Here is a 24,347-nt window from a genome sequence, read left to right as displayed (position 1 = left end):
CAGCCATACACTTCTTACCCATCCATAACTCTCCCACTCTAACGGATAATCATCACCCTTTAAAATCTTACATTGAAAATAGTACTTTTTGAGGTATCCATACTCTTACTATGCACTAACTTCCAATAATCTTCCCTCATTCACCCTCTACCATAGAGTTCGTAATATCACACCAGTATTTTATATTAAACTAGGATGTAATTGAGTTCAAAACTTGTTAGTAAAACAATCTTAGAAGCAAAAACATTTGTAAGGTCCACTGTCAATGCACTTTCCGAAGCCTCGAAAGTTTCTATATTTGAGAAAGCAAGCAATTCCTCTTACATTTTGCAAGATTGCAGTGTATCAATTGTAACAATTTTGTTCATTTTTCAAATGCAGCTGCTTCGCTTGTCCTTGAAATAACTAAAATATAAAATAAAAATACAAAATAGGAAAAGCTATTGAAAGTTTTGCAGCATGCATGGATGGATTTTAAAAATTGTGAAATGAACAAACCTAAAGCAAAATGATAAGCTTAGCCATCTTTAACAACTGTGATATCAATAACAATGAGCTGTATTCATAATGTTTCTATGGGGATTATAAGACGAATAAGGAGGATGCATTTTGAAACACACTTAATTAACCGCTTATTCAATAAGCTATTTTACATGAGAATTTATATAATAAAATTGATCATAAAACTTCTTGCAACAGGCTAAAAAGAGTTTAGTTTGATAAGTTATATTAAGATTCAGATTAGATAAACTTTTCAATGAAAAAATTATTTGGTTAAACTTTGCAAAGCCGAAGTCTAGAATAAAGTAATTATTGAGTCTAGAATAAAATTATAATAGCATATTACTAACAGAAACATATAGAAGGCTATACACTTATTATATCAAACTAAGAGAACAGTTATAGTTTTTAAAAAAAATTAGAACATGATTTTTTATCTTTTATTTTCTACAATAAAAGGGTTGATTATATGTTTTAGCTTACCTATCAATTAATTTATAGTATTTAGATTTTACCTATTTAGTGGATCAATTCTTCCCCACATCATCAATTTATTATTTGTATTATGTTTTGATTTAATCTTTCCTCTCTTCTCCTCTCAAATCATTCTTTCTCTTCCTTTCTTTTCACATTCATACTTGCGATTACTATAATTACCCTTAAACATCTTCCTTGCTCATAAATAATTAAAACAGTTTTGTTTCTTTAGTTTTATCTATTCTCGATCAATGTTTATCATAATCTCTTTGGTCGCTTAAACTTGACCTTTTCCTTCTTAATTTCTTTTATTAGTAACCATTATGAGCATTATAGTTTAAGAAAGATATATATAATTTACTTGTTTTACTTTTCTCATCAATTTTAACCTTTAACAACCTTAATTTAATCTTCAAAATAATATTCATCGAGGTAAGTTTTTTCTTTTCTTTTTTAAACTAAGCATTAAGTTTATCCAAGTAGAATTATATTAACAATAAGATTATCTAACAAATGAAACAAATAATATATATAAGTATTTTTTTAAAACTTTTAATATCTCAAATTATCATTAAACACTCTTTAAGAAACTTTTAAAATACTCATACAATACGTGGATGGGTATCTAGTTAGAATAGAATATTTAGCTATGAACAAAGAATCTAAAAGAAAAATGGTTTTTCAGGGCCTGTTCCGGATCTTCTTTTATTGTTGGGAAATGGGGATATTGCTTAAAACCTTTGGTTGACGTCATGGCTTACGATTACGAATGTAAAAAATGTTCACTTAATCTCACCAAGCTTTTGACCAAAATAAAAAAGAAGGAAAGAAAGAACTCATCAAGCTGGCAGCAGGTAACTCTTAATAACATATAAATTAAATAAATTTGGAAAATCAATTATCGTCAAGAACATGAAGTGTGATCTTAATTTTACACCACAACTCAAGGTGAGTTATCATTATCATTAACTTCTATTATTTTGAAATATATTACATTTAATTTTTATCTTTATAAAAATATTTTTTATTCAAATTCTAATATATTTTTTAAATTATTACTCTTAATTTTTAATTAATATTAAATAATGAAATGGCTGGTTATTATGTGTTAATTTCTTCTTCGATCCACATTTGCGAAAGACTAAAATGAATTAGTTTTAAATATATAAAAATTAAACTTAAAATATTTCATTAAATCAAGATTTATAACATATTTAACTCAAGAATAATAATCGCTTACATAATTGATACAATATTATATCTTATATAGTTTGATATGAAAAAATGTTTACATAAATTTACAAGCTCAAATTCTCTCCCTATAAGAGATTTTCATGAATCTCTAGTTCCACTCCATCTTTCATCTAAAGAGAAATTTGGCTACACTGATCATGGAGCCCCCAACAATATCATCATTTCTTCTCACGTCGTTGTTTCTCTTCACCACCATCACCCTTAACACTTTCTCATCCTATGCTTCTCAACTCACTTACACAGATCACTGTGCTTCTGTGGTTCTATACTCAAATCCAAACGAGTCCAAGTTCAAACTCTTCCCACATGGTCAATTCCAAGCTGGTTACTACCTTGGTGGTGACACAATTGTTGGTGCTGACTCTATCAGAACCTTGAGACAGAAACAAGTTACCCTTAGAGTCAAGAGTGTGTATGAAACTGATGTCTTAGGCATACTCAACATTGGAGCAACATTGATCCTACGTAGTGCCTCTTCCTACTACCGTGTGGGAAACTCCACACGTGGCAGTAGATTGAAGAACCACAAGCGTTTTCCAAGTTCAATGACCTTTAGGCTTGATGGGTTCTGGTCAGAATCTTCAGGGAAGCTTTGTATGGTTGGAACAGGATCTGGCTATAACATGCAACGTTTTGAGGTTGTTTTCAAGCTTTACAATGTTGTCAATTCTAGGAATACTATTTCTACTTTGCTTACTGGAAGCTTGGAGAGCTTGAGTTCTGAGCATGAGGTGAGTTATTTTGAACCCATTTCTATTTTTATTCTTCCAAGAATGGATTATGAATATACTTTGAATAATTATACTAAAGAAGCTAAGAATGAGTATTCTGATGAAGGTCTAGTGCCAGGTTTATCCATTAATCCGGGTGGTTTTTGCTCAAATATTTTTTCAATGATTAATGGTAAATTTGATTTGCAATATAATAGGGATTGCAATTCTGCAAAGAATTGTAGTCCTATTAATAGGGGTGATGCCAACCAATTGCCTTATATTGTGTCTCTGAGAGAATTGGTTTGTTCAGATGTTAAGCAAAAAGTGAGAGTGTTGATTGGCTTTCGCAATAGTGGTGCTCGCTGGTCTTTCAATCCTAATGCTACATTTGTCGGAGAAGGGTGGTGGGATGAGAAAAATAACCAATTGTATATAGTTGCTTGTCATTTCTTGGGCATGGAAGAATCAGTGGCTAGTGTTCATGTGGGTGATTGTTCAACAAGAATGAGCTTGAGGTTTCCAAAGATATGGTCAATCGAAGATGCAAGTAGCATTGTGGGCCAAATTTGGAGCAACAAAACTGAGGGGGATTTGGGTTATTTCAAGAGGATGGTTTTAAGAACTCCTCAGGACAGAAGGATTGAAATATCTGGCATAAAGTATGAGTATAGCCAATTGGACAAAGTCAGAAAGATGTGTCCAAGACAAGAACCTTTGAAGAACAAGGGAATAAGGTATCCAGATATATATTCTCCTGATATGAGATTTGACATGTCAGTTAGAAACTCTAAGAGGAGAATTGCCTGGGGTTATTCTGTTCCATTGGTTGTTAATGATCAGATTCAACTGTGGGACTTCGATGAAACCTTTCCTTCTAACTCCACCTATGCACATCCATTCATCTCTACAAACTCCAGCAGCTCTGGCTTCTACAATGTTAGCTACAAAATCAGCATCAATCTACTACCTAATGGCAAGTTAGGAGAAGAGAAGCCTATGTTAAATACTACAACAAATGCAACTGAGACCATGAATGTTTCAGCTGAGGGATTTTATGATGCTGAAGCTGGAAGCTTATGTATGGTAGGTTGCAGATATCTTGGCTCAAAGAACCAAATACCAACAACAAATTCTGTGGATTGTGAGGTTATTGTCAAGTTTCAGTTTCCACCACTACCTGCAGAGAACAATGGTTATATCAAGGGAAGTATTGAAAGCATGCGCGGAAATTCAGATCCTCTTTACTTCAAGCGGTTGGACATGACTTCAGCGGCATTTTACACAGCAGAAGCAACACAAATCTTAAGGAAAATAGATATGGAGGTCATAATGATTCTGGTTTGTACCACACTAGCATGTGTTTTTGTGGGCTTACAACTTTACCATGTGAGAAGAAATCCCGATATGCTTCCCTTAGTCTCCTTTGTCATGCTATTGATTCTTACTTTGGGAAATATGATACCTCTTGTTCTGAACTTTGAAGCCCTTTTTGCACAAAATCATGACAAGAAAAGCGCTTCACTTGGAAATGAATGGCTTGAAGTAAATGAAATTGCTGTAAGGCTAGTTGTAATGGTAGCTTTCTTGTTGCAACTTCGACTCCTGCAGGTAACTTGGTCATCAAGAAAGGCCGATATAAAGCAAAAGGACCTTTGGATTGCTGAGATGAAGGTTTTCTATGTGATTTTTCCTCTATATGCAGCAGGGTTCTTAATTGCATTGCTTGTACACCAAAACAATATTTTGCATGGTGAAATGGTGTCTTCATCTAGCCTTTTAGACCACCAACAGCACTCATATTGGGAGGACTTGAAATCTTATTCAGGGTTGGTACTAGATGGCTTTCTCTTGCCTCAAATTTTGTTTAACTTGTTTTGGAATTCCAAGGGGAACGCTCTTTCATTTTCATTTTACTTTGGAATCAGTTTGGTGAGATTGCTTCCTCATGCATATGATCTCTTTGAGTCTCTTGTTTATGTTGATGGTTCATCCTTATATGAGGATGAGATTGCAGACTATTACTCCACTGTTTGTGATATAATCATTCCTTTGGTAAGCTTGATGTTTGCTGTAATTATCTATTTGCAACAACGTTTTGGTGGTTGCAGCATTCTTTCTTGGAGAATCAAAGGTATAGAAAAATATGAAAAGGTGTCAGTTGTGACTGAGGGATAGTTCTCAAGAAATATTGTATGCTACATGCTGATGCTGAGAAAACAGAATGACTCACCCTTTGGCATGTCTTTTTCCTCTTCTATGAGGATTACAAATTGTAACATTTCAGTTCTTTTTATCAATGATTTCCACTCTATAAATTGCCATTTTGTTACTATTAATGATTTGCAGAGATTATTTTGTGTCAAAGATGAATCAGAATTGGTAAATACTCTTGATGTAAAAATTAAAATAAGAGTATATAAAAAAAAAATGTTAACTTTAGTCGAGTTGAGAATAAAAAATAAAAAATATTTATCATCTTAAAAATAAATAAATATTATATATTTTGATAAAATAACTACTATTTTTATTAAAAATTAAAATGTCTCTCAAAACGTTAGTAATTTTAAAAAAATTTCATTCCCTTTTATCGTTTGGCAGGGATTGAATCTTGGTCTGCACCTCCAGAACCTTCTTTTTCACAAAAGAGACACGTGTCATTCAAGAACTGCGCCACGGCATTGCTAAAAACCCTAAACCCCTCCATCTTTATATTCTAACTAATAGTAATAGCCACCTTCACTCCCTCAGTGGCAACGAAACAGAGCTCAAACCAAAAGAAAATAACCACCCTCTGTTACGCTGCCAAAAATGGCAACCAGAACGCTGTTCAAAATCAAGCCTAGCCTCACTCTTCCATTGTCGTTTCTCCGTAACCCTGCATTTGTTCTGACCCGACCCGTTTCCCCGGTTGCCCGACCCGAATATTTGTCGCTCTTTAAAACCTCCACCTTTACGTTTCCCGTCACGTTCGCTCGGCAAGTAAATACTGGTAGGTCACCGACACGTGGCACTCCTAGGAGCGACTACGATGAGGATGAGGATGAGGATACGGACGATGTTGATGATGATATGGATTATGATGATGATGATCAAGTGTTCGAAGATTTTGATGATGATGACATAGACGATGAGGATGAGGAAGAGGAAGAAGAAGAAAAGGTCGAGGGAAGAAGGCGAGGAAATGAATGGTGACTTTTTTATTTTTTTTTCTTAATTATCGAGTGTTAGTCATCGACTCATCGATTTCAAATGAGTTAGAGTTGTGTTTGTTATGTGTTGAGTTTTATTTTGAATCTTTGTTTCTTTCCTGTTTGATACATTCAATTGGTAGAAACAAATGGAATGGATTCAAAATGCTGCCATATTTCATTCTTGTTCGAGAGAAATGTTTGCAACATTTTTATAAATGATAAATTTTATTGAGAATTCTAAAAAATTATAAAAATTTTATTTTTAATTTAATTAATTTTATTTGTAATTTTTTAAATTTTAATAACTTTTAATTAATAATAAAAATTCATTTAATAAGTGATGTAACCATATTAACCATTCTTAGAATATAAGTAAATTGAAAATGAGTATAACAACATAAATTCAGGGATTCCAATTTACTCCAAAAGAGATCTTCTCGAAGCATTCATTAATTGTCACTCCATGCTATAGTATCTTCCTATTTAGATTTCAAGCATGTCATTTTTATATCACTTGTGATATTAAAAAATTGATAGATATGATAAAAATTTGAAGGTGATTTTTAACTAATTAAGGACAAGTTCTTAACATTGAATCACATGACAAAAGCTAACAATAACAAAAGTCTTTTTTTTTTCACCAAGTAAGGTAGTTATTTGCACATACCTCTGTTAAGATTCATTAGAAGTGATTCGTATATGAGTTTTGACAAATTTTTTATTCAAATTTAAAACCAGTTGAGAGACTGTAAACAGAGTTAACAATTGAGAAAGTGAATTAACTTACTTAAACTTAATTCTCGATAATGGGAAATAATTAACAATAAAAAATAGAAAATATATATGAAAATTCTTTTTCCAGAGATGACCAAAAAGTAGACCAAAGTTTTCAATTGTAACTATGACTTCACAGAAACATATATACGTACCAAAAATCACTTTGAAACACTAAACTAAATTTGCCAGCAGTTCTATGCTTCTAGATTTAGTGATCATGGTGGCAGCTGATGGGACACAATGACGACAAATTGGGCAATTGGGCTTCTTCTCTACCCAACGGTGGATACAATCACAATGGAAAATGTGGCCACAAACTGAGAAAACAAGGCATTCTTCTCCCTCCTTGAAATCCTCAAAGCAAATTGCACATTCACTACTACTTGATGATGCCATTTCTTGGCTTCCAAAACACACAACAGATCCTATTAGTAGTTTCCTTTGCTTTCCCCTCTTTTCCTCAACAACCCAGAAAAGCTTATTGAAAATTCTCACTACCCTTTGGTTATTTGGAGGGATTTGGGCATAAAAAGAGGTTCTTTCTCTCAATTCAGCATTCAGTTCACGATTGTCACGAGTAAACTTGCAAAGGAACACTGATGTGATGTAAAGGGCTAGAAGTATGGCCACAGAAACAATGGCTGAAAAAACATAGAGGCACAGGAAGATTAACGTTGCAATTGCAAGAGTTGCAATGAAGGAAACTAGAGGTGGGGTCGGTGGTGATGGAGACATAAGAATTCTTGACACCCTTCTCATGTTGTTGTCGTCCATGGTGTGTGATTGTTTCAAACCAAGTGTGAAAGCTTAACATGACTGTTTTATTTGGATTATTTTATTTTATGGCTCGGTATATTGGTTAACTTATATTAAACCAATTTTTTAATTGGTGTTGAATAACATATAATAATAAATCAATAAATAATAAATTTCAATAAAAATTTACAGTCATGTATCATTAAGTATACATTTAAATTTAATATTAAATGCATCCATAATGTTATCTTAAGAAGGATAGAATATATAGAGAGTCATTAATGTGATAATTGATATAAAGGAAAATGAAAGAGAAATAGAAAGAATATATTTAAAATTTAGATTGTAAAAACAGTTAGATTTGAAAATATATTTTAAAAATATTTTAAATCACTTTTATCCTTTATAATAAATATACTTTTAGTAACTTTTTATTTTCCTAATTAGATAAAAAAAATAGAAAATGATTTTATTCTAATGTTTCTTTTTTGGTTAATTGTCCTATGCGGAAAAACGCATCTGTTTTCTTTGTTTGTAAGTGCATTGCATTAAAGGCACACGTCGAAAGAGGAAAACTGATGAGGATATACGCACGCATTGATTCACAAATAAACAAAATTTAGGCACAAGGATCATGGGTGGTGTTTATTAATTAAAATTAGTTTTATTTTATTAGTTAGTGATAATATTAAATATAAATTTTTATTAACTTTTTTAATTTTAATTAATAAATAATATTAATAACAATTAAAGAATAATATATAAGTATTAGCAAAAAATAATATAAATATTAAATAAGTATGATTTTGCATCTTGTAGACCAACAGTTACAACTTTTCACTGTTTTTTTTTATCTGATTATTAGTTCTTTATTCTCTCTTTGACCGAAATGTCTTAAGTATCCGTTTAATACGAAATACTTAACGTATTTATCAAATAATAATATATAATTAAATTAATTTTTAATTATTTTTATACATTAAAATTCTATAAGAAATTATGTCTAAAAATCAATTGTCTTGCTTTTAAATTTATTTAAAAATATTCTTTAACTCTTTTTATGTATAATAGTTAAATGCATGATTTCTAACATAAACGCCCACTGTAATTTTTAAAAAAATTTATGTAGTACTTTTGAAATAAAACTTCATTTTTATTTCTTTATTTATTCAAATTTTTAACAAAATATTAATCATTATTTCTTATTTAGTTAAATGTATTTTTATTTTTTTACTTAATTTCTGAATACTTTACACACTTATCATATATGATAAAATATAATAATAACAGAAATCATATTCAGAAATAATAAATAAGTTGTATATGAAAAGCATTACTTATTTTTAAATATACGTATTATTCTTTTAAATATACCAATAATAAAACAGAAATAGTACTTTTAATTATACTAGCACATCACCACGTCCTGCACGGTAACATTAAATTAATATTATAGAATGTGTTAAATTATATATTTAAAATTTAAAAAATTATTATTATAAAATATTAAATAAAAATATATTTATTTATAAATAAATATAAATTGTTAATAAAAAATATAGTTATTAATTACTTTAGAATGAATATCCCATGTTACTTTTTAACATTAAAAAATATAACATTTTTTATACTATTTGTTATTAGAAAAGTTTAAGTGGTTTATTTTTATCATAAATAAATAAAGTTTATTAACAGTTTTATATCATTAGATTTGATTTTTTAATTAAAAAGTATAATATTTATTATATTTTAAAAAATAATTTAATATTTATTTTTAAGTAATTAAAAGTGCACGTAAATTATTTAATAATAATTTTTTTATCTTAAGTTATGATTTCAAATTTAAATTTTAGTAAATACTATTGACTTTTGTCACTTGTAATGCCTCGAGTTTTGTAATAGCATTTTGTTTATTAATATAAATATACGAATTACTATTGAATGTGCATTTGAATTATGTGGTGATGTGAATATGTGTATATATTTGTATATTATGATTGAAATGTGAGTGTGGACTTGTGATTTGGCTGAAATTGATTGAGAAATAAGCTAAGAGTGTGCTGTAAGGGCATTCTTGCTGCATCAAAAGGAATCTCGTTGTAGCAAGTATGTCCTATGCAGAGGGCATGCTTCTGTTGCGCTCTCGTTGTAGCGAGAAAGCAACAAAGAGAGAGTATTTTTTAGGTACAATTTCGCTATAGTGAAATTTTGCAGAAACCAAAGTGCAAATTCGTTTGAGATTTTCGCTGCAGCGAGAAAGGGTTTCATTGTAGTAAAAGATGTCTCGTTGTAGCGAAAGAGTCATGACTCTTAGAGTATTTGAGCGGTTTAAGATTCGGAAAACACATTCTCAGTTTTTCTCTTCATCTCTCTTTCGATTCTCTTGATTTCCAACCCTATTTCACCTATTAAATTGTCTTCAAAGTCACTTAGGTGCAAAATTGAAGGTTGAAATCACGTTTGGGACGCTTGAAGGTAAGTTTTGAAAGCTAGAGTTTCGGCTTTTGTCCCTTTTTTCGTTTTATCAGATTCTCATGAAAATTTTCTATGTGTTTAGGACGAAGAACTATGTGGGGAAGGTTTTCTACTGTTAATTTGTGTTGTGAGTCTTCAATCTAAAGTAAGAGAGGACTTTACCCTATTTCTTTGTACTTATAGTTTATTTATATTGCTATGTTTTGGAATGTGATTGAAATAAAACGTAGACATGTGTATATTTAGATGGAAATGACTTGATTGTAATGAGTGTAATAGAAATTGTGTGGAACTTAGTGTGGTTAAATATGTGTATATGTGTAGATGTGCCATGTGTGAGAGTGAATACGATGAATGATTGAGAATGTGGGTGAAGTGCTTGGAAAATGACATGATTGAAAACTATGAATGATTATAGCGATATACTAGGGGTATGAAAGATGAGGATGATAGAAATACCTTAGAGAAGAGAGAGTTGTAATGACACCAATAGTGAGCGTGGGTGCACCACAGATCACACACTCTCATCCTGACTCGGCCTCTAACTAGCACTTTTGCTAAGAGGCATATGACTGCACACATTGTATCCGTGAGGCGGAGACTAACCAACGACCACCCATGATGTAAAACTAAATAAGTCCTTGAGGTTGAGGGTATCAGAAATCTATGATTACAATGCTATAGTAAGCATGACTACTGTACGTATGTTTGTGAATTGATTGAAAGTACAATAAGTGTACTCGTGTGTGAATTGATGTGATTTGACGTGCGTATTGATGTAATGAATTGACTCAGGATTGCTCAATGAATGAATTAAATTATATCATGATTTATGTTAGAAACATGCGAAATGTGTAAGATGGGTCTCTATGCTTGTGTGTGTAGAATAGTATAAATTACTCACCTTTATATTTATTTTTCAGGTGACTAAGATAATCAATACCAGGTTTAGTGAAGGGATAGATGAAGCTGCTATAAGACTTAATAAACTATTCTTTTAAAATTATGATGTATTAATTAAGTCTTATAGTAATGATTTGATTCAAACTTGTAATCCATCATTATTTAGAAATACTTTAATGAAACTATTTATTAAAAATTATTTAAATGACAAATTTATTATTCTTATTTATTGTGAAATTAATTTATTTAGAAAATATTAAAAATTAAATTAAGATGTTATGCCACTTTCATAACAATTTTATCTAACTCAAACTTGATTATATCAAATGAATAATATTTATGAGGTAAAAAAATTATTAAAAAATATAAAATAATATATATTTAAATGTCTTTTAATTTGTGTATTGAACATGAACAATAAAAAAAAATTAATCATTTAAATTTAACTAAATTAATAGATTAGTATCTTTACTCTAATTAAAATGTTAAATACATAATTTTCTTTTAATAAACTCAATTATCATTATTATTACTAAAACCTCTTTCTCTCTTTTTCTTTGTATGTAATCAACAGTATTTTTTTATGATTTCACTTAATTAATCTTTATAATATAACATTATTACATAATATTTAATTTAAACAATATATGTATAATATTATATTAAAAAAATTTATAACGACGTTACATTAAAATTAAATTTTCATATAATTTAACAAAATTTAAATTTACAAACTTCAATATTTTTATTTATTTGAAATAGTTAATTTATATATCAATAACTATACATAAATAACTAAAATTAAAAACTAATGAAAAATTATGCAATTATTTTTAAAAGAATATGTATTTTTTAATTTTGATTATTTAAATAATATATTCACACACGAAGATTTGGTAGGACCTGATGAAACACCTGTATCATAATCCTAATATCTGAAACCATAGGATGGCTAACTCTGTCGGCCACAGAGGATCACAAAACCATTTTATACGAAAAACTATTTTATTACGTTATCGGTTAAAATTTATGAAAAATATTTGGTTTAATTTTAAAATTTATGAAAAACAATTACATAAGAAAGAAACTTTCTCCGGTGATACAGGTGGTTTTCTAACTCTAATAAAATATAAATTAAAATATGGTTTTAGTTCTTTTTATAAATTTTTATTTTTAATTTCTAGTGCTGATTTGATTCATTAAAATGTTATCTGTCCATTTTTTATTTGACTAGTATTAAAAATTAAAATAAAGAATTTGTTAAAATGGAAAAAAAAAATTAATCTAACTATATTTATTTGCGATTGATAATAATTTACGATTGTAAAAAATATTATATTTTTATTAAAGTGAAAGTATTGTTATTCCAAAAAGCTGGTGAATGTAATACGTTGGAGCGAAGGGAGATCTAACATCTAAGGTTAATGGTCCAATACGCCAATTAGCACTGTCACTGATTTCATTATCTTCTTCTACTTCCAAATCAACGCTCTCTATTCGAATTTTCTTCTTGGGTCATGGCAATTTGTTCCTCAGCTTCCTCTTCATCATCATCATCATCTTCTTCTTCTTCTTCTTCTTCAATGTCGTCGTTTGATTCTTCCAACAACTCAAAGGCATGGATCATCCATGGCATTGTGGCCGGAGTTGCGATTGCAGCAGCGGTGGGTGCACGCGCTTACATGACCCGATTCAACAAATTTCGGAGTCGAGTTGTTGGTATCATACCCGCCCGATTCGCTTCCTCTCGCTTCCAGGGAAAGCCTCTAGTTCAAATCCTTGGCAAACCCATGATTCAGGTTCACCTCCCTACCCTCTTCTTCTCTTCCCAAAATATATTTTTTTAATATTATTTTAAGTTATGTCTATTTATTTCAATTTCTTTTTTTATTATTTGCTGGTCGTTTTCTGCTTTAGTTTTTTTTTTAATAATCCATTATGTTTTAAAAACTAACTCAAGAAATTAGTAAAAATAAATATAAGTTAAACTACATATGCGCTTATTTATTTTAAAATTGAAAGTGGATTGTTGTGAATCCTCATGAATTATATTTAATTTAGCTTTCATGTTGGTTGGAAATGAAAAATCTAAAAAGGGATAAAGGGTCGTTTCATTAATAATAATAATAATAATAATAATAACTTTAATGCTAACAAATTCTGGAGTCTGGACTCTGCTTAGGGGTAGCTTTTACACGTGAATTGAAAGGTGAAGGTTGCTTTTGTGACACTTTTGCTTTTTGTCTTTTGAAAAAGTTGCACCGTTTTGTTTTACTCATTCATTGTTAATTTGTTCAGTTAACTCACAATAAAGACATTTCAGCGATTCATTCAATCAGCTTTCTATTTGATGGACAAAATTTTGAATGAAGTTCCTTTTCCTTCTAGTTGCCTCCGAATGTGTGTTGTCGTGATTCAAAATATGGATCTGTGAGTTGAAGTTTTGATGGGTAATGGGTTAAGCCTATGATATTTTGTATCAGTTGAGATAAATTTGGAGAATAATTAATAGGCTAATCAAATTCTCTTCTGAAGTGCAGAGCAACCATGGAATTTACATCAAACATAACATGTGACTATCATCCTATTTGAGGAAATTAAAAACAATATTACATGTTGGAACCCACTTTGTGAAAATTTAAATGAATAGCAAAAGTGGACATATGCATAACACGAACTGTACTGAAACTCTTGTATAGGTGCATTTTGGGGTGTCCTTCAGGTTCTGAATTTGTACAAAAAACACTGTGATTGATCATGTGTATGATTTGACAAGTTTTATGTTGACTATCAAAAGTCTAACACAATTCTTTACTTGGGTTTGGTAATAGATATCGGAACATAGACAGAGTTAATTTGGACAACAAATGAGAAATAATTAAAGAAAAGTATAAATCAATATAGAGTGGCTGTCAAACACAAGGTCTTCCAATGAATTTCAGCACATGTGGTTAACTCGACTCTGATCACTAATTAAAATAAGCATGGTAAGTGTAAATCCATGTGAGCGTGGCACTTTTGTGTAATGCTGAGCCTCATTGAATTAATGTGCAAATATGAAATATGTTTTTACATCTCTCAACTATTGCTTTTGTATCACTTGTATATCTTTCACAACTAGCTAAATTTTTTTTTTGGTCCAATATTCAGTTATTAGAATTTTCAGTTGACTTGTTGGATATAAACTATTCCCAACACTTATTTCTTTCAATGGTCAAATTATGATGTATTTTACCTACTTTGGGCTAAATTTTTACAGAGAACATGGGAAAGGGCAAAGCTGGCAGCTACATTGGATCATGTTGGTAGGTTTAACCACATGATCTTCCTCCAATCTGGCATTGGTAGCTCTAATATATAATTTGTCTTGGGTTAATCTCTGAAAGGGGTATTATAAAATTTATGCCTCTAAGTGAAACTGAGATTCATGTCTTATTTGTTGCATGTGGGCACAGAGATCCTAAATTAGATATATGAAAATCTTTGCCTAGAGTGTAAACTGAAATTGAAATTCAGTTTTATGCATATATCAATGTGTTCCTTTTGAGAACCGTCCCAATTTATGCACAAACACATCCTAAACAAATAAATGACTTTAAGTTGCATATATCTTTTACAGTTTCTGCATTTGTACATGCATGTAAGCCACATGTTGGGCTTTTGAGGATAGAAATCCTCAAATGTTTCCAAGATCTAGCAGCTTTGCATTTCCTTTCTGAACTTATAGGCAACTTAACTCAAGAACATCATGAGATGGTTGGATTGTGATAAGTAGATTTGAATTCATTTTGTATGCATGTCATCTGATGCTTCATATTCAATCAAATAAAGTAATAAACAGTGTTACAATTTAGTAAATGTGTACATACATGTGCAGTATCTTGAAAAGACTGGTACTTTTTCAATGTCTAACTGGTAATTTTCTCTAATTCTAGTTGTGGCAACTGATGATGAAAAGATTGCTGACTGCTGTCGACAATTTGGAGCTGATGTTATTATGACATCAGAATCTTGCAGAAATGGTAAGCAAATTACTTGCTTGTTGGATTGTAGCTATTCAAAGCTTTTTTCTTCAGTGTTTCATACTCTCTGTTAAGAAACTTGGGTCTAACTTATTCTCAAAAGCTAGCTCATAAGAGGAGGACTGTCCTTACTTCTCACCTTCGTGTAAATTTACATGTAAACTTCTACGAACAGAGACACTTTACCCACCCTTTCATAAAAACCCCATAAAGATCCATTAAAATCTAGGGCATAGAGCAAAGCAAAGTCAACAAACAAAGCCAAAATCTTTGATTGAAGCCATGGATGAAAAGGTAGATTGGTTTGAACTACCCATAGAGCTGTGGCCCAAGATTGGAAAATCTCTTGACAATCACATAGATATTCTCAAATTTCGCTTTGTTTGTGAATCATGTCGATCTTCCATCCCTCCCTCTCTTCCAAATTCTCTCCTTCTTTTCCCATGCAAATACCTCATTCCACCAACCACTCCACAGACACTTTTCTTAACCAAGCTCTGATACTATATTAAGAAACTTGGGCTTAACTCACTTTTAAAAGCTAGCTCTTTAGAAGAGGACTGTCCTAACCCTTATAAAGAGTATTCTGACTCTATTTGTAACCAATATGAGACATCTTAACACACTCTCTTCACGCCCAGGACTGGATATCTTGTACGTGAAATTTGCAGGACTGGACATCTGCAAGATGGACCCAATAGGACTGGACAGCTATGGGTAGCCCAACGTTCAAATTAAATAGGCTCTGATACCATGTTAAGAAACTTGAGCTTAATTCACTCCCAAAAGCTAGCTCATAAAAAGAGGATTGTTCTAACCCTTATAAGGAGTTTCTGGTTTTATTCCTAACCAATGTGGGACATCTTAACACTATCTATTTTCATTGATAGGTACTGAGCGCTGCAATGAAGCCCTACAGAAGCTTGGGAAAAAATATGATATTGTTGTCAACATTCAGGGTGATGAGCCACTTATAGAACCTGAGATAATAGATGGTGTTGTGAAAGCTTTGCAGGTATGTTTTTTTTTTCTTCTTAAATTTATTCTTTTCATTCCATAGAAAATGCAAATATTGTTCCATTGGCAAAGTAAGGTTAAATTAAATAGTTAGCTCTTGTACTTGACATTATTTTTTGGTTTAGTTCTACCACCAAAAAAAAAAAAATCTACATTTTGGTTCCTTGATGGATTTTTTTTACAAATTAGTCTTAACTGATTGTTGACATTATAATGGTGTTAGAATATTTTTCCTATAGGGACTAAATCAAAAAGATATTTTTAGGTGTAAGGACCAAAATGTAGAGATCAAAACAAAGTGTAAATTTATTTCATATAGGTACTAAAATGAACAATACTATCAAGTATGAAGACTAAATCTAAAACTGTGCTACCGTGACAAATGGAAAGGACCATTTCATCAACGGTTTTTCATGCAAGGACTAAATATAGTGTTCATATAGACTAAACAAAAAAGGATGTTAGGTGTAAGGACTAAATTCTTAATGACTACCTGTTTTAGTTTGTTAATAAACATTTGTGCATTTTTTTCTGAACAAAATGGTGAGTCAATGGTTCCAAATCACTCATTTAATATAGCATCAGGTTATCTTGAAAATTTTCACTTTGAACTATTGTGACTTTGTGGCCAAAGGAATTCATTATCCTGATCCTACAGGCAGCTCCGGATGCAGTTTTCAGCACTGCAGTCACGTCTTTAAAGCCTGAAGATGCACATGATCCAAATAGAGTGAAATGTGTGGTAGATAATCGTGGCTATGCCATCTATTTTTCACGAGGACTAATCCCATTTAACAAGTAAGTTAGAAGAAATGAAAGTTTCAGGTTTTTGTTCTTAATTGTTCCTTTATTTGCTGTATATCTTGTGAAATTGTTCTACATATTTTTGTAAAACTGTAAAATGCCTGCATACATACTGTATAGGTCAGGGAAGGTCAATCAACAGTTCCCATATTTGCTTCATCTTGGGATTCAGGTACTAATGTTAAAATTCTTTTTAATTGGCCATGATAACAATCATTGCTTATTTGTAGTTTATTTGTCTCTTACCATTATTTGCTTTGTTGAGAATTAATTCTTTTTTGTATAATTTCTGCCAGAGCTATGATGCAAAGTTTCTAAAGATATACCCAGAACTTAAACCAACTCCATTGCAACTCGAGGAGGATTTGGAGCAGCTTAAAGTCCTTGAGAATGGCTACAAGATGAAGGTACCTAAGTTATTTATATTGGCCCTTATTCTTTTATCTATATCCCACCGATTTGCAACTTTTTACTTGATTATTCCAAGTGCAAGGTTTGGTTACCAACTTGCCATTAGACGGGAGTTGTCCAAAATATTCAGCTTTTCTAATGAAGTTGTCTGATTATGAAACTGAACACTTGATGATAGCTCTAGCTGGTTAGATGTTTTATTATTACTGTTCAACGCTCCTCTGCACTGCAGTAATCTTGAAATCCTTCTCAAGTGGAATGTTTTACTGATTATAGCATCCAGTACCTGATTTTGAGGTGTACTTGGATGTGTTCTAGTCTTCTAGACAACAGTAATGGAGTTTCAGGTTTCCTGAGTGATAGGAATTCACTTAAAATTGTGGACAAAGAAAATTGCACCGTTCCCCTTAAATTCATTTACAAATGCCAGGGAATAAAAAAATGGACTGTTAATAAAATGTTCTTCTAAAGTTTAGTGACATTTACATCATCTCTCAAGATTATAGCTGCTGCTAATTAATTTAGAACTATTATAGACTCATAGTTGTAGTTGATGATTGCGATTTTAATAATCTGATCTGATGTGGGATAAATTATTCATATCATTGTTGTGCACTTCAGCTTGTATTTTTATTTTCTGCTGTAGGTAATAAAAGTTGATCATGAGGCGCATGGGGTTGACACTCCTGAAGATGTTGAAAAGATAGAATCTCTAATGCGTGAGAGGAACTTGTCTTGAACTCAGTTGCGGCAGTGAAGCCATATAAATTAACCATTAGCACATCACATAACAGATAGATATGGTTTTTATTTTTATTTTTTAGCTTTTAATGTAACTCTTTTTGTTGCTTTCAATATAGTACGAGTGTTATAATTTATAACATATGTTAATTTTTAGCATCGGCAATTGAGCTAGTTTCTCTTTTCATGTACGTTGTAACATACACGTTGGAGAATGAAAATTTTAGTTACATATATAATATGTATCTTTAATCTTAAGAAAATAATTTCAGTGGGACTTGGGTCGTATTAACAATAGTGATGATTAAGACAAGTAATATATCGTTAGGGGGATTTATAAAAGTTCAGATGGCGTTGGCATTACACAATTCAGAAATGTTCTAATGAAATTAAGAAGCCCATTGCAATTTTTTTTAACTGTGAATAAAATTAAATTTCAATTAAGAAATTAAATATTGATTATAATAAATATAATATTATAATGAAACCCATAACTATTTTTAGTTTAGTATTTAAATAATGCAATTTGTTAAACAAAATATACAACAATTTTCAAACACACTCCTTTTATATTTTTTTCTTTGACGCATAACATTTTACAAAAAAATATTACTTAATTTTCATCGTACCTCTCATTTACTATATCATTTTTAAAAAAAAATTCTTCAACCAAATACATATTAATTAATAAAAATAAAATTAGACAATTATTCATTAATCAAGAAGTACTTTTAATTAATAAAAATCAATTCACTCAGTTTATCCCAATAAAGCAAATACATACACCTCTTTGAAAATTTAAAATATGTTAATAATTTTTTTAATTAACATCTATAATATTTGGAAAAGAAAAGAAAAAAGCATGATTTATTATGGAACACAAGTTGCGAAGTGAGTATTGGGAGTGGTGACATGGCGTGGAACCATTGGGGAAGGCACATGAAAACGCAACCCGACATAGCACAACTACAACCTCATCCTTATTCACCTGCCCACACTCTTCTTCTCTCTTCCTTCGCCGCTTAAGAATATCCACATCTCATCTCTGCTTCCACCATGGCCACACTCTTCGATTCCCTCGCCGTCGTTCCTCTCCCTTCCGCCCCCTTCTCTCCGGTCACCGCCCGCCGCACCACCGCCAAGTTCCCCCACTACGCCGGCCTCAAACTCAGACCCCTCGCCGCCACTCGCTTCGCCCCTTCCTCCTCTCCCAGAATCGCTTCCCGCACCGCTCGCATCGTCTGCGAGGCTCAGGATACTGCCCTCGATGGTCAGATTTTTTTTTTCTTTTTATTATTATTAATATTATTTTATTTTATTCTTATAAAACATTTTTAAATTTTTGTTTTATTTTGTTGTTGCTTTCATTTTGAATAAATGCCTATTTTAGTTTGTTAATTGATAGTCGTCAATCACTTTAGTTTTTATTTTACAAAAATCTCATATATATTAAATCACTCTTGTAAGTATTTTTTTTTTATTGTCATTTTTATGGGGAACAAAAGACTGAAACAAATGTTGATATGAAAATTGAAGAATAAAGTAAATTTTTTATGAAATCAGGAATTAAAGTAATTTGAAGGACTAAAGTGCGTGTTTATATCTTTCATTTTCGATTCCTATTTTTTATATTTTTGTTTGGTTTTGGGTTATTATTTCTGGGATATTTTTCCCTCTCATGTCCAATTGTCCACTATTAGACTTAAGACAAGACAAATTGACACCACTCAACAACTTCTTACAGAAAATATTTTGAACACATTAACCATTGAAATATAACTAATTATTTCGTGATCTACTGTTTTTATATTTCTGTTTATTTAGGGTGTTATTGGGAATGGGGGTTTTCAGGGATAAGAAAGAGGGGATAAAATTTTTATTTTTAATAATTTTTTATAGTTTAATAGTTTTTGAAAATAAAAAATGAAATGATAAATTAATATAAATTTAATGTCTTAGTTATTATTTATTTTATAAATATTATATCATTCATAATTTTAAAGAAAATATATTATCTTTCTTTTTTCCCTCCAAAATCTTATTGTCAAACATACTCTCATAAAAGTACAGTGTGGATTAATTTTAAGATGTTTAGAAGGTAGTAAGTGATCTTGGATTTATGTTAAATTTTATAACAACGATGTGAATGATTGGTTTTCATTTGTGAGAACTTCATCCTATAGAAAGTTTTCATTTGTGTAGGATTGGTTTGAATTGCACTAGTGGCAATGCCTACCTCTCATGGTCACAGAATTGATGCATTTGATCACTGTTTTATGTTGACTATTTTGGACTCGGGACGGGACTTAGACCCGATTAAGGCATTTTACCTCTTTCTGCAGGTGTGTTTAGTGGAGATGGAACCTTAAGACATAATTGTTTTGACTCTTCAAGGTCTAATTTTTGGCTAGGAGTTTTTCTTTTTTCTAATTAATCAACATAAGCATAGCTTGCTTTTAGTAGTGTTTTTTATGCCTGTTTGTGCTTTTTTTATCTGGTTTCCATGTTCACCATTTCAGCACTCTTCATTATTGTAATAAAATTCTTGAGGATCCTAAGATAGTTTTGGATACACTTCCAGGGAAATTTTGCTTATTTGAGAAGTAACAATTTGTAAATTTTGTTTGGTAGAGAAATACTAATTGGAATGAAATGATTTTTTTATCATGTATATTGCAGTGGCTCCTATTAATGATGCAAATTGGCAATCCCTTGTCCTTGAATCTGAATCTCCCGTTTTGGTTGAATTTTGGGCCCCATGGTGTGGTCCCTGCCGAATGATTCACCCTATAATTGATGAGCTAGCAAAGCAATATGCTGGGAAGCTAAAGTGTTACAAACTTAACACAGATGAGAGCCCTTCAACTGCTACAAGGTATGGCATTCGAAGCATCCCAACTGTTATGATATTCAAGAATGGCGAGAAGAAAGATACAGTTATTGGTGCTGTGCCCAAGTCAACATTGACCACAAGCATAGAAAAATTCTTATGAGGTGGTAAGTAAAGAAGGCTTTTGCTGGAAGTACAGCTGTTTTTCCTTTTAGCTTATTTTGTTCTAAGCCCATGTCCCAAGTTTCTGTGATTTGTTTACTCAAATACTTATGTTCCTGTACAGTTATCAGATGCAATCTTATTTTCTGCTTTTAGATTATTCTAGTTACTAAGTGAATTTGCCATTGATCATAGCGCATTTTAAATTTACTTTACATCTTTGGCTGGCTTCTGTTTCTTTTAATCTTTCACTGAACACTGGTGACACGTGGGGTATATGTTTATAAAACATAAGTTAGATAATTTAAATTAGATCTATTAGGTCTCATGGATATTAAATGGATAATTTGGAAATGTAACGTTAATTCTCTGGTGCATTTGGCTGAAGCGAAATACATGCATATCTTTGTTATTGACTCTTTGACCTTAAACTTTCTGTGCTTCTAGCCTCTCTTTTGTATTTGCTATTAGCCAGTGGATGTTTCAATATTGCTGTTATCTTCCATTTGTGGAGTAACTCAGCTACATTTGTACTTAACTTGTTAGAGGCTTCAGTTTTTTGTTAATTTCGAACAACACTAATGATACTGTTAATCACCAAAAAAAGAAAGAACAAATAACAAATAGTATTTGAAATGGTATGCTCATGGCTCTCATCAACTAAGCTTTAAGGGAAATAATGTATAACTATATTAACATGAAATTTTGCTTATACATAAGTGTCTTTAAATTGAATTTGTATAGCATACAGTAGAATTGCAGTTGCAGCTACGGAGAGATAATAAACGGACATGCGGGTTCTGCAATTTCTAAACTGAGATTTGCTTCATGTCTGCTTCTCTCTAACTGCAACTTGCAGTTCAAATGTTGGGGATTTGAAACCCTGAAAATCAGTATCTTGCATCAATGATGATATGCCTTCAGACGATGTTAGTAGGAAAATGAAAGGAACGTATCAAGTGAATAATAAGAAATGCTGAATGCTATCTATGTGTAGTTAATTTTTTTAATTAATTAATTATTTTGATTGAAGGAGAAAAGTGGAAGAGATGAAGGGTCAATTACCTTATTGGATGTTTCAAGTGTATGATCGATGGGAATTCTCTTTCCCTTCTCTGGGAGTTACCAGTTTGAAGGAAAGCAAGTTGTTTCTCCTTAATATAAGATTGGTTCAGTTCTTAGAGTTAATTAATAATTTTAATTTTACAAGATTGGTTATGTTATACTTATTTATCTTGATAAGCTTCAAAACTCAATTCATGTAGAATTTTTGCAACAAAGGGTTCATTTTCACAATAGATAAGATTAAAATTAATGTTGCATCAAGGAGGTGACTTTCAACCAAAGACCCACACAATGTTATTTATTGTGCCAGCTGTAACCACTTTCAAAATGCATAAGTTTTTGCAATCTAAACAAAATCATTATTTGTCCCGAAATTTAATGCAACAACAGCATCATCTCCATTAATATTTTGGGCCAACAAGCTTTTTGTTTTCACCAATGATAACAAAATGGTCGATATTGACCATTGGTGTTTTCATCTATAAAAATTATTTATTAATATATTTAAATTAAAAAAATATTTTTAAATATATATAAATTTATATCATTTAACTATTTTTGTTAAATTTCATGATTTTGTTATTTATTTCTCATAAATAGGAGAGGAGGGAGTATAAAAATATTTTTTTAAAAATTTATAAAAATAACTTTAATTTTTATAAATATTTTATATGGCTTATCAAAATAAATTATTTTGAATTTAAATCAACAAATTTTATAATAAAATTGTGATATAATTTTACAATACAGGCTTATTAAATAAGCCTTTAATTAAATTAATCCTCAAACACCCTCTAACTTTTCCAATTACTAAGGTGTCTCATTCATCTCTAACAATACGTTTTCTAGAGTTTCAACATTTTTCATGCGATTCCATTTGTTAATTGAATAATACATGAGGAACATTCATTACACAATACATCCACCAAATCTTTTTACACCTGCCTCACTAATATTCTTGAGCAACGATAGTAATAGTCAATAGATGAAGGTGATGGAGGGTTTAGTGTCCTAATTTTAAATCATTCCCTTATGTTCTTGAGGCCTTCAAATTCATATGTTGTAGAGATTTTTCCTTTATACAAGAAACGCTTGTGAACGATAACCAATAAAATAAAAATATATGTTAATTTTACGAGCATTTTGAAATTTAGGTAGAATTAAAAAGTATAAAATTAAAAAAGACAAAATATTTGTAAGATTTTAAATATGTATAAGAAATTTGTGTATGTTAAAACTATATATTTTTCGTATAAAAATATGTATAATTATTTTGAAGCTTTAAATTTTATAATAAAAGTAAAAATTCATATGCTTTATTTTGAAAAAAAAGTAAAATGAATATTTAAATACTTTAACAATTTATTTTAAACTTTTTATGGAAATATATGCTTTATTATGTACGTAGAATCTCCTGTCCACGGATTACAGTCACACACACAGTATTGTGAAACCTAGCGTCAATACCATCGGCAGTGAAACTTTTTAGATGTAATGTAAAAAGCTTATAATAAACGTTTTATAAAAAGAGTTTTATCAAAAAAATATTTATTATATTTTTATAACTTTAATATAAGAACTATATATATTTTTTATAAATTTTTTTATTTATAGATATTTAAATTCAACTCTAAAAACTGAAGTTAATAAAAATATTATAAAAAAATATACAATATCTCATAAAAAATATCATTAAAACTTTTTAAAAGATGATTTATAAAAGACAAGAAGAAGTTTATTTTATTTAATAATTAGAAGAATTTATAATAATATTTTTTAACTTGTGTAATATATAAAAAAATAATATTATCTAATAATAAATTATGTATTTTTTAATAAAATTTATTATATATAAATTTTTATTATGTGTAATGCTATATATATATATATTAATAAAAATAAAGAATAAAAAAATTTAAAATTCACAAATATTGAGCAGTAAGTAAGGAAGAAAAAGTAATTTTTAAAACTTATTTTTATTCTTAACTAATTTTTGAATATACTGATTAAGAAAGTAAATTAAAATAATTTAAAAAAAAATATTAATAACACATTTTTTAAAGAATTTAATTCTGATATATTATTAGTATGAATACTTTTACACTATAATCACTAAAATATAATTAGCATGATTTTAATGATAATTATTACCAAAATTAAAGATTCTAAGTCTGATAACAACTCATAATTGAATAGTACTGTGCATTCTTTTAAAATTGTATTTAAATTAATTTTTTAAAATATATTC

The 24,347-nt window shown here is 30.3% G+C and overlaps 4 protein-coding genes across 7 annotated transcripts; 3 read left to right on the top strand and 1 right to left on the bottom strand.

Annotated features, from left to right (window-relative positions):
- Nucleotides 1-2,369: 2,369 nt before the first annotated feature.
- LOC113865119 lies at nucleotides 2,370-5,120 on the top strand. The gene has a single exon (XM_027499492.1). It carries the CDS (start codon nucleotides 2,370-2,372, stop codon nucleotides 5,118-5,120), a length of 2,751 nt encoding a protein of 916 aa, XP_027355293.1.
- A 1,964-nt stretch (nucleotides 5,121-7,084) lies between these two features.
- LOC113865116 (putative RING-H2 finger protein ATL19) lies at nucleotides 7,085-7,687 on the bottom strand. Its single transcript, XM_027499487.1, has one exon. It carries the CDS (start codon nucleotides 7,685-7,687, stop codon nucleotides 7,085-7,087), a length of 603 nt encoding a protein of 200 aa, XP_027355288.1.
- Nucleotides 7,688-12,406: 4,719 nt separating this feature from the next.
- On the top strand, nucleotides 12,407-18,168 carry LOC113865489 (3-deoxy-manno-octulosonate cytidylyltransferase, mitochondrial). 2 transcript variants are annotated; one of them, XM_027500079.1, is made up of 8 exons: nucleotides 12,407-12,846; nucleotides 14,307-14,352; nucleotides 14,983-15,069; nucleotides 15,960-16,084; nucleotides 16,745-16,884; nucleotides 17,011-17,062; nucleotides 17,187-17,297; nucleotides 17,948-18,168. In XM_027500079.1, exons 1-8 carry the CDS (start codon nucleotides 12,565-12,567, stop codon nucleotides 18,038-18,040), a joined length of 936 nt encoding a protein of 311 aa, XP_027355880.1. In that variant the 5' UTR covers nucleotides 12,407-12,564; the 3' UTR covers nucleotides 18,041-18,168. The 2 variants fall into 2 exon arrangements, with proteins under 2 accessions (XP_027355880.1, XP_027355881.1); XM_027500080.1 differs by having other exon boundaries at nucleotides 15,960-16,088; nucleotides 16,749-16,884; nucleotides 17,948-18,070.
- An 833-nt stretch (nucleotides 18,169-19,001) lies between these two features.
- Nucleotides 19,002-22,305, top strand: LOC113865040 (thioredoxin-like). 3 transcript variants are annotated; one of them, XM_027499382.1, is made up of 3 exons: nucleotides 19,002-19,312; nucleotides 20,722-21,039; nucleotides 22,068-22,305. In XM_027499382.1, exons 1-2 carry the CDS (start codon nucleotides 19,099-19,101, stop codon nucleotides 21,033-21,035), a joined length of 528 nt encoding a protein of 175 aa, XP_027355183.1. In that variant the 5' UTR covers nucleotides 19,002-19,098; the 3' UTR covers nucleotides 21,036-21,039; nucleotides 22,068-22,305. The 3 variants fall into 3 exon arrangements, with proteins under 3 accessions (XP_027355183.1, XP_027355182.1, XP_027355181.1); XM_027499381.1 differs by lacking the exon at nucleotides 22,068-22,305 and adding an exon at nucleotides 21,786-21,863; XM_027499380.1 differs by lacking the exon at nucleotides 22,068-22,305 and having other exon boundaries at nucleotides 20,722-21,561.
- Nucleotides 22,306-24,347: the final 2,042 nt, after the last annotated feature.

This window comes from Abrus precatorius, unplaced genomic scaffold, assembly GCF_003935025.1.
Source record: "Abrus precatorius isolate BTA unplaced genomic scaffold, Abrus_2018 Scaffold4, whole genome shotgun sequence".
Classification (NCBI taxonomy): domain Eukaryota; kingdom Viridiplantae; phylum Streptophyta; class Magnoliopsida; order Fabales; family Fabaceae; genus Abrus; species Abrus precatorius.
This window is presented reverse-complemented; position numbering and strand designations above follow the sequence as displayed.

Excerpts from the sequence above, each read along its gene's own strand:
- LOC113865119 (XM_027499492.1), top strand. The coding sequence starts at position 2,370 with ATGGAGCCCCCAACAATATCATCATTTCTTCTCACGTCGTTGTTTCTC.
- LOC113865116 (XM_027499487.1), bottom strand. The coding sequence starts at position 7,687 with ATGGACGACAACAACATGAGAAGGGTGTCAAGAATTCTTATGTCTCCA.
- LOC113865489 (XM_027500079.1), top strand. The coding sequence starts at position 12,565 with ATGGCAATTTGTTCCTCAGCTTCCTCTTCATCATCATCATCATCTTCT. Across the intron at positions 12,847-14,306 it reads TTGGCAAACCCATGATTCAG|AGAACATGGGAAAGGGCAAA; the intron begins GTTCACCTCCCT and ends AAATTTTTACAG. Across the intron at positions 17,063-17,186 it reads TGCTTCATCTTGGGATTCAG|AGCTATGATGCAAAGTTTCT; the intron begins GTACTAATGTTA and ends AATTTCTGCCAG.
- LOC113865040 (XM_027499382.1), top strand. The coding sequence starts at position 19,099 with ATGGCCACACTCTTCGATTCCCTCGCCGTCGTTCCTCTCCCTTCCGCC. Across the intron at positions 19,313-20,721 it reads TCAGGATACTGCCCTCGATG|TGGCTCCTATTAATGATGCA; the intron begins GTCAGATTTTTT and ends TGTATATTGCAG.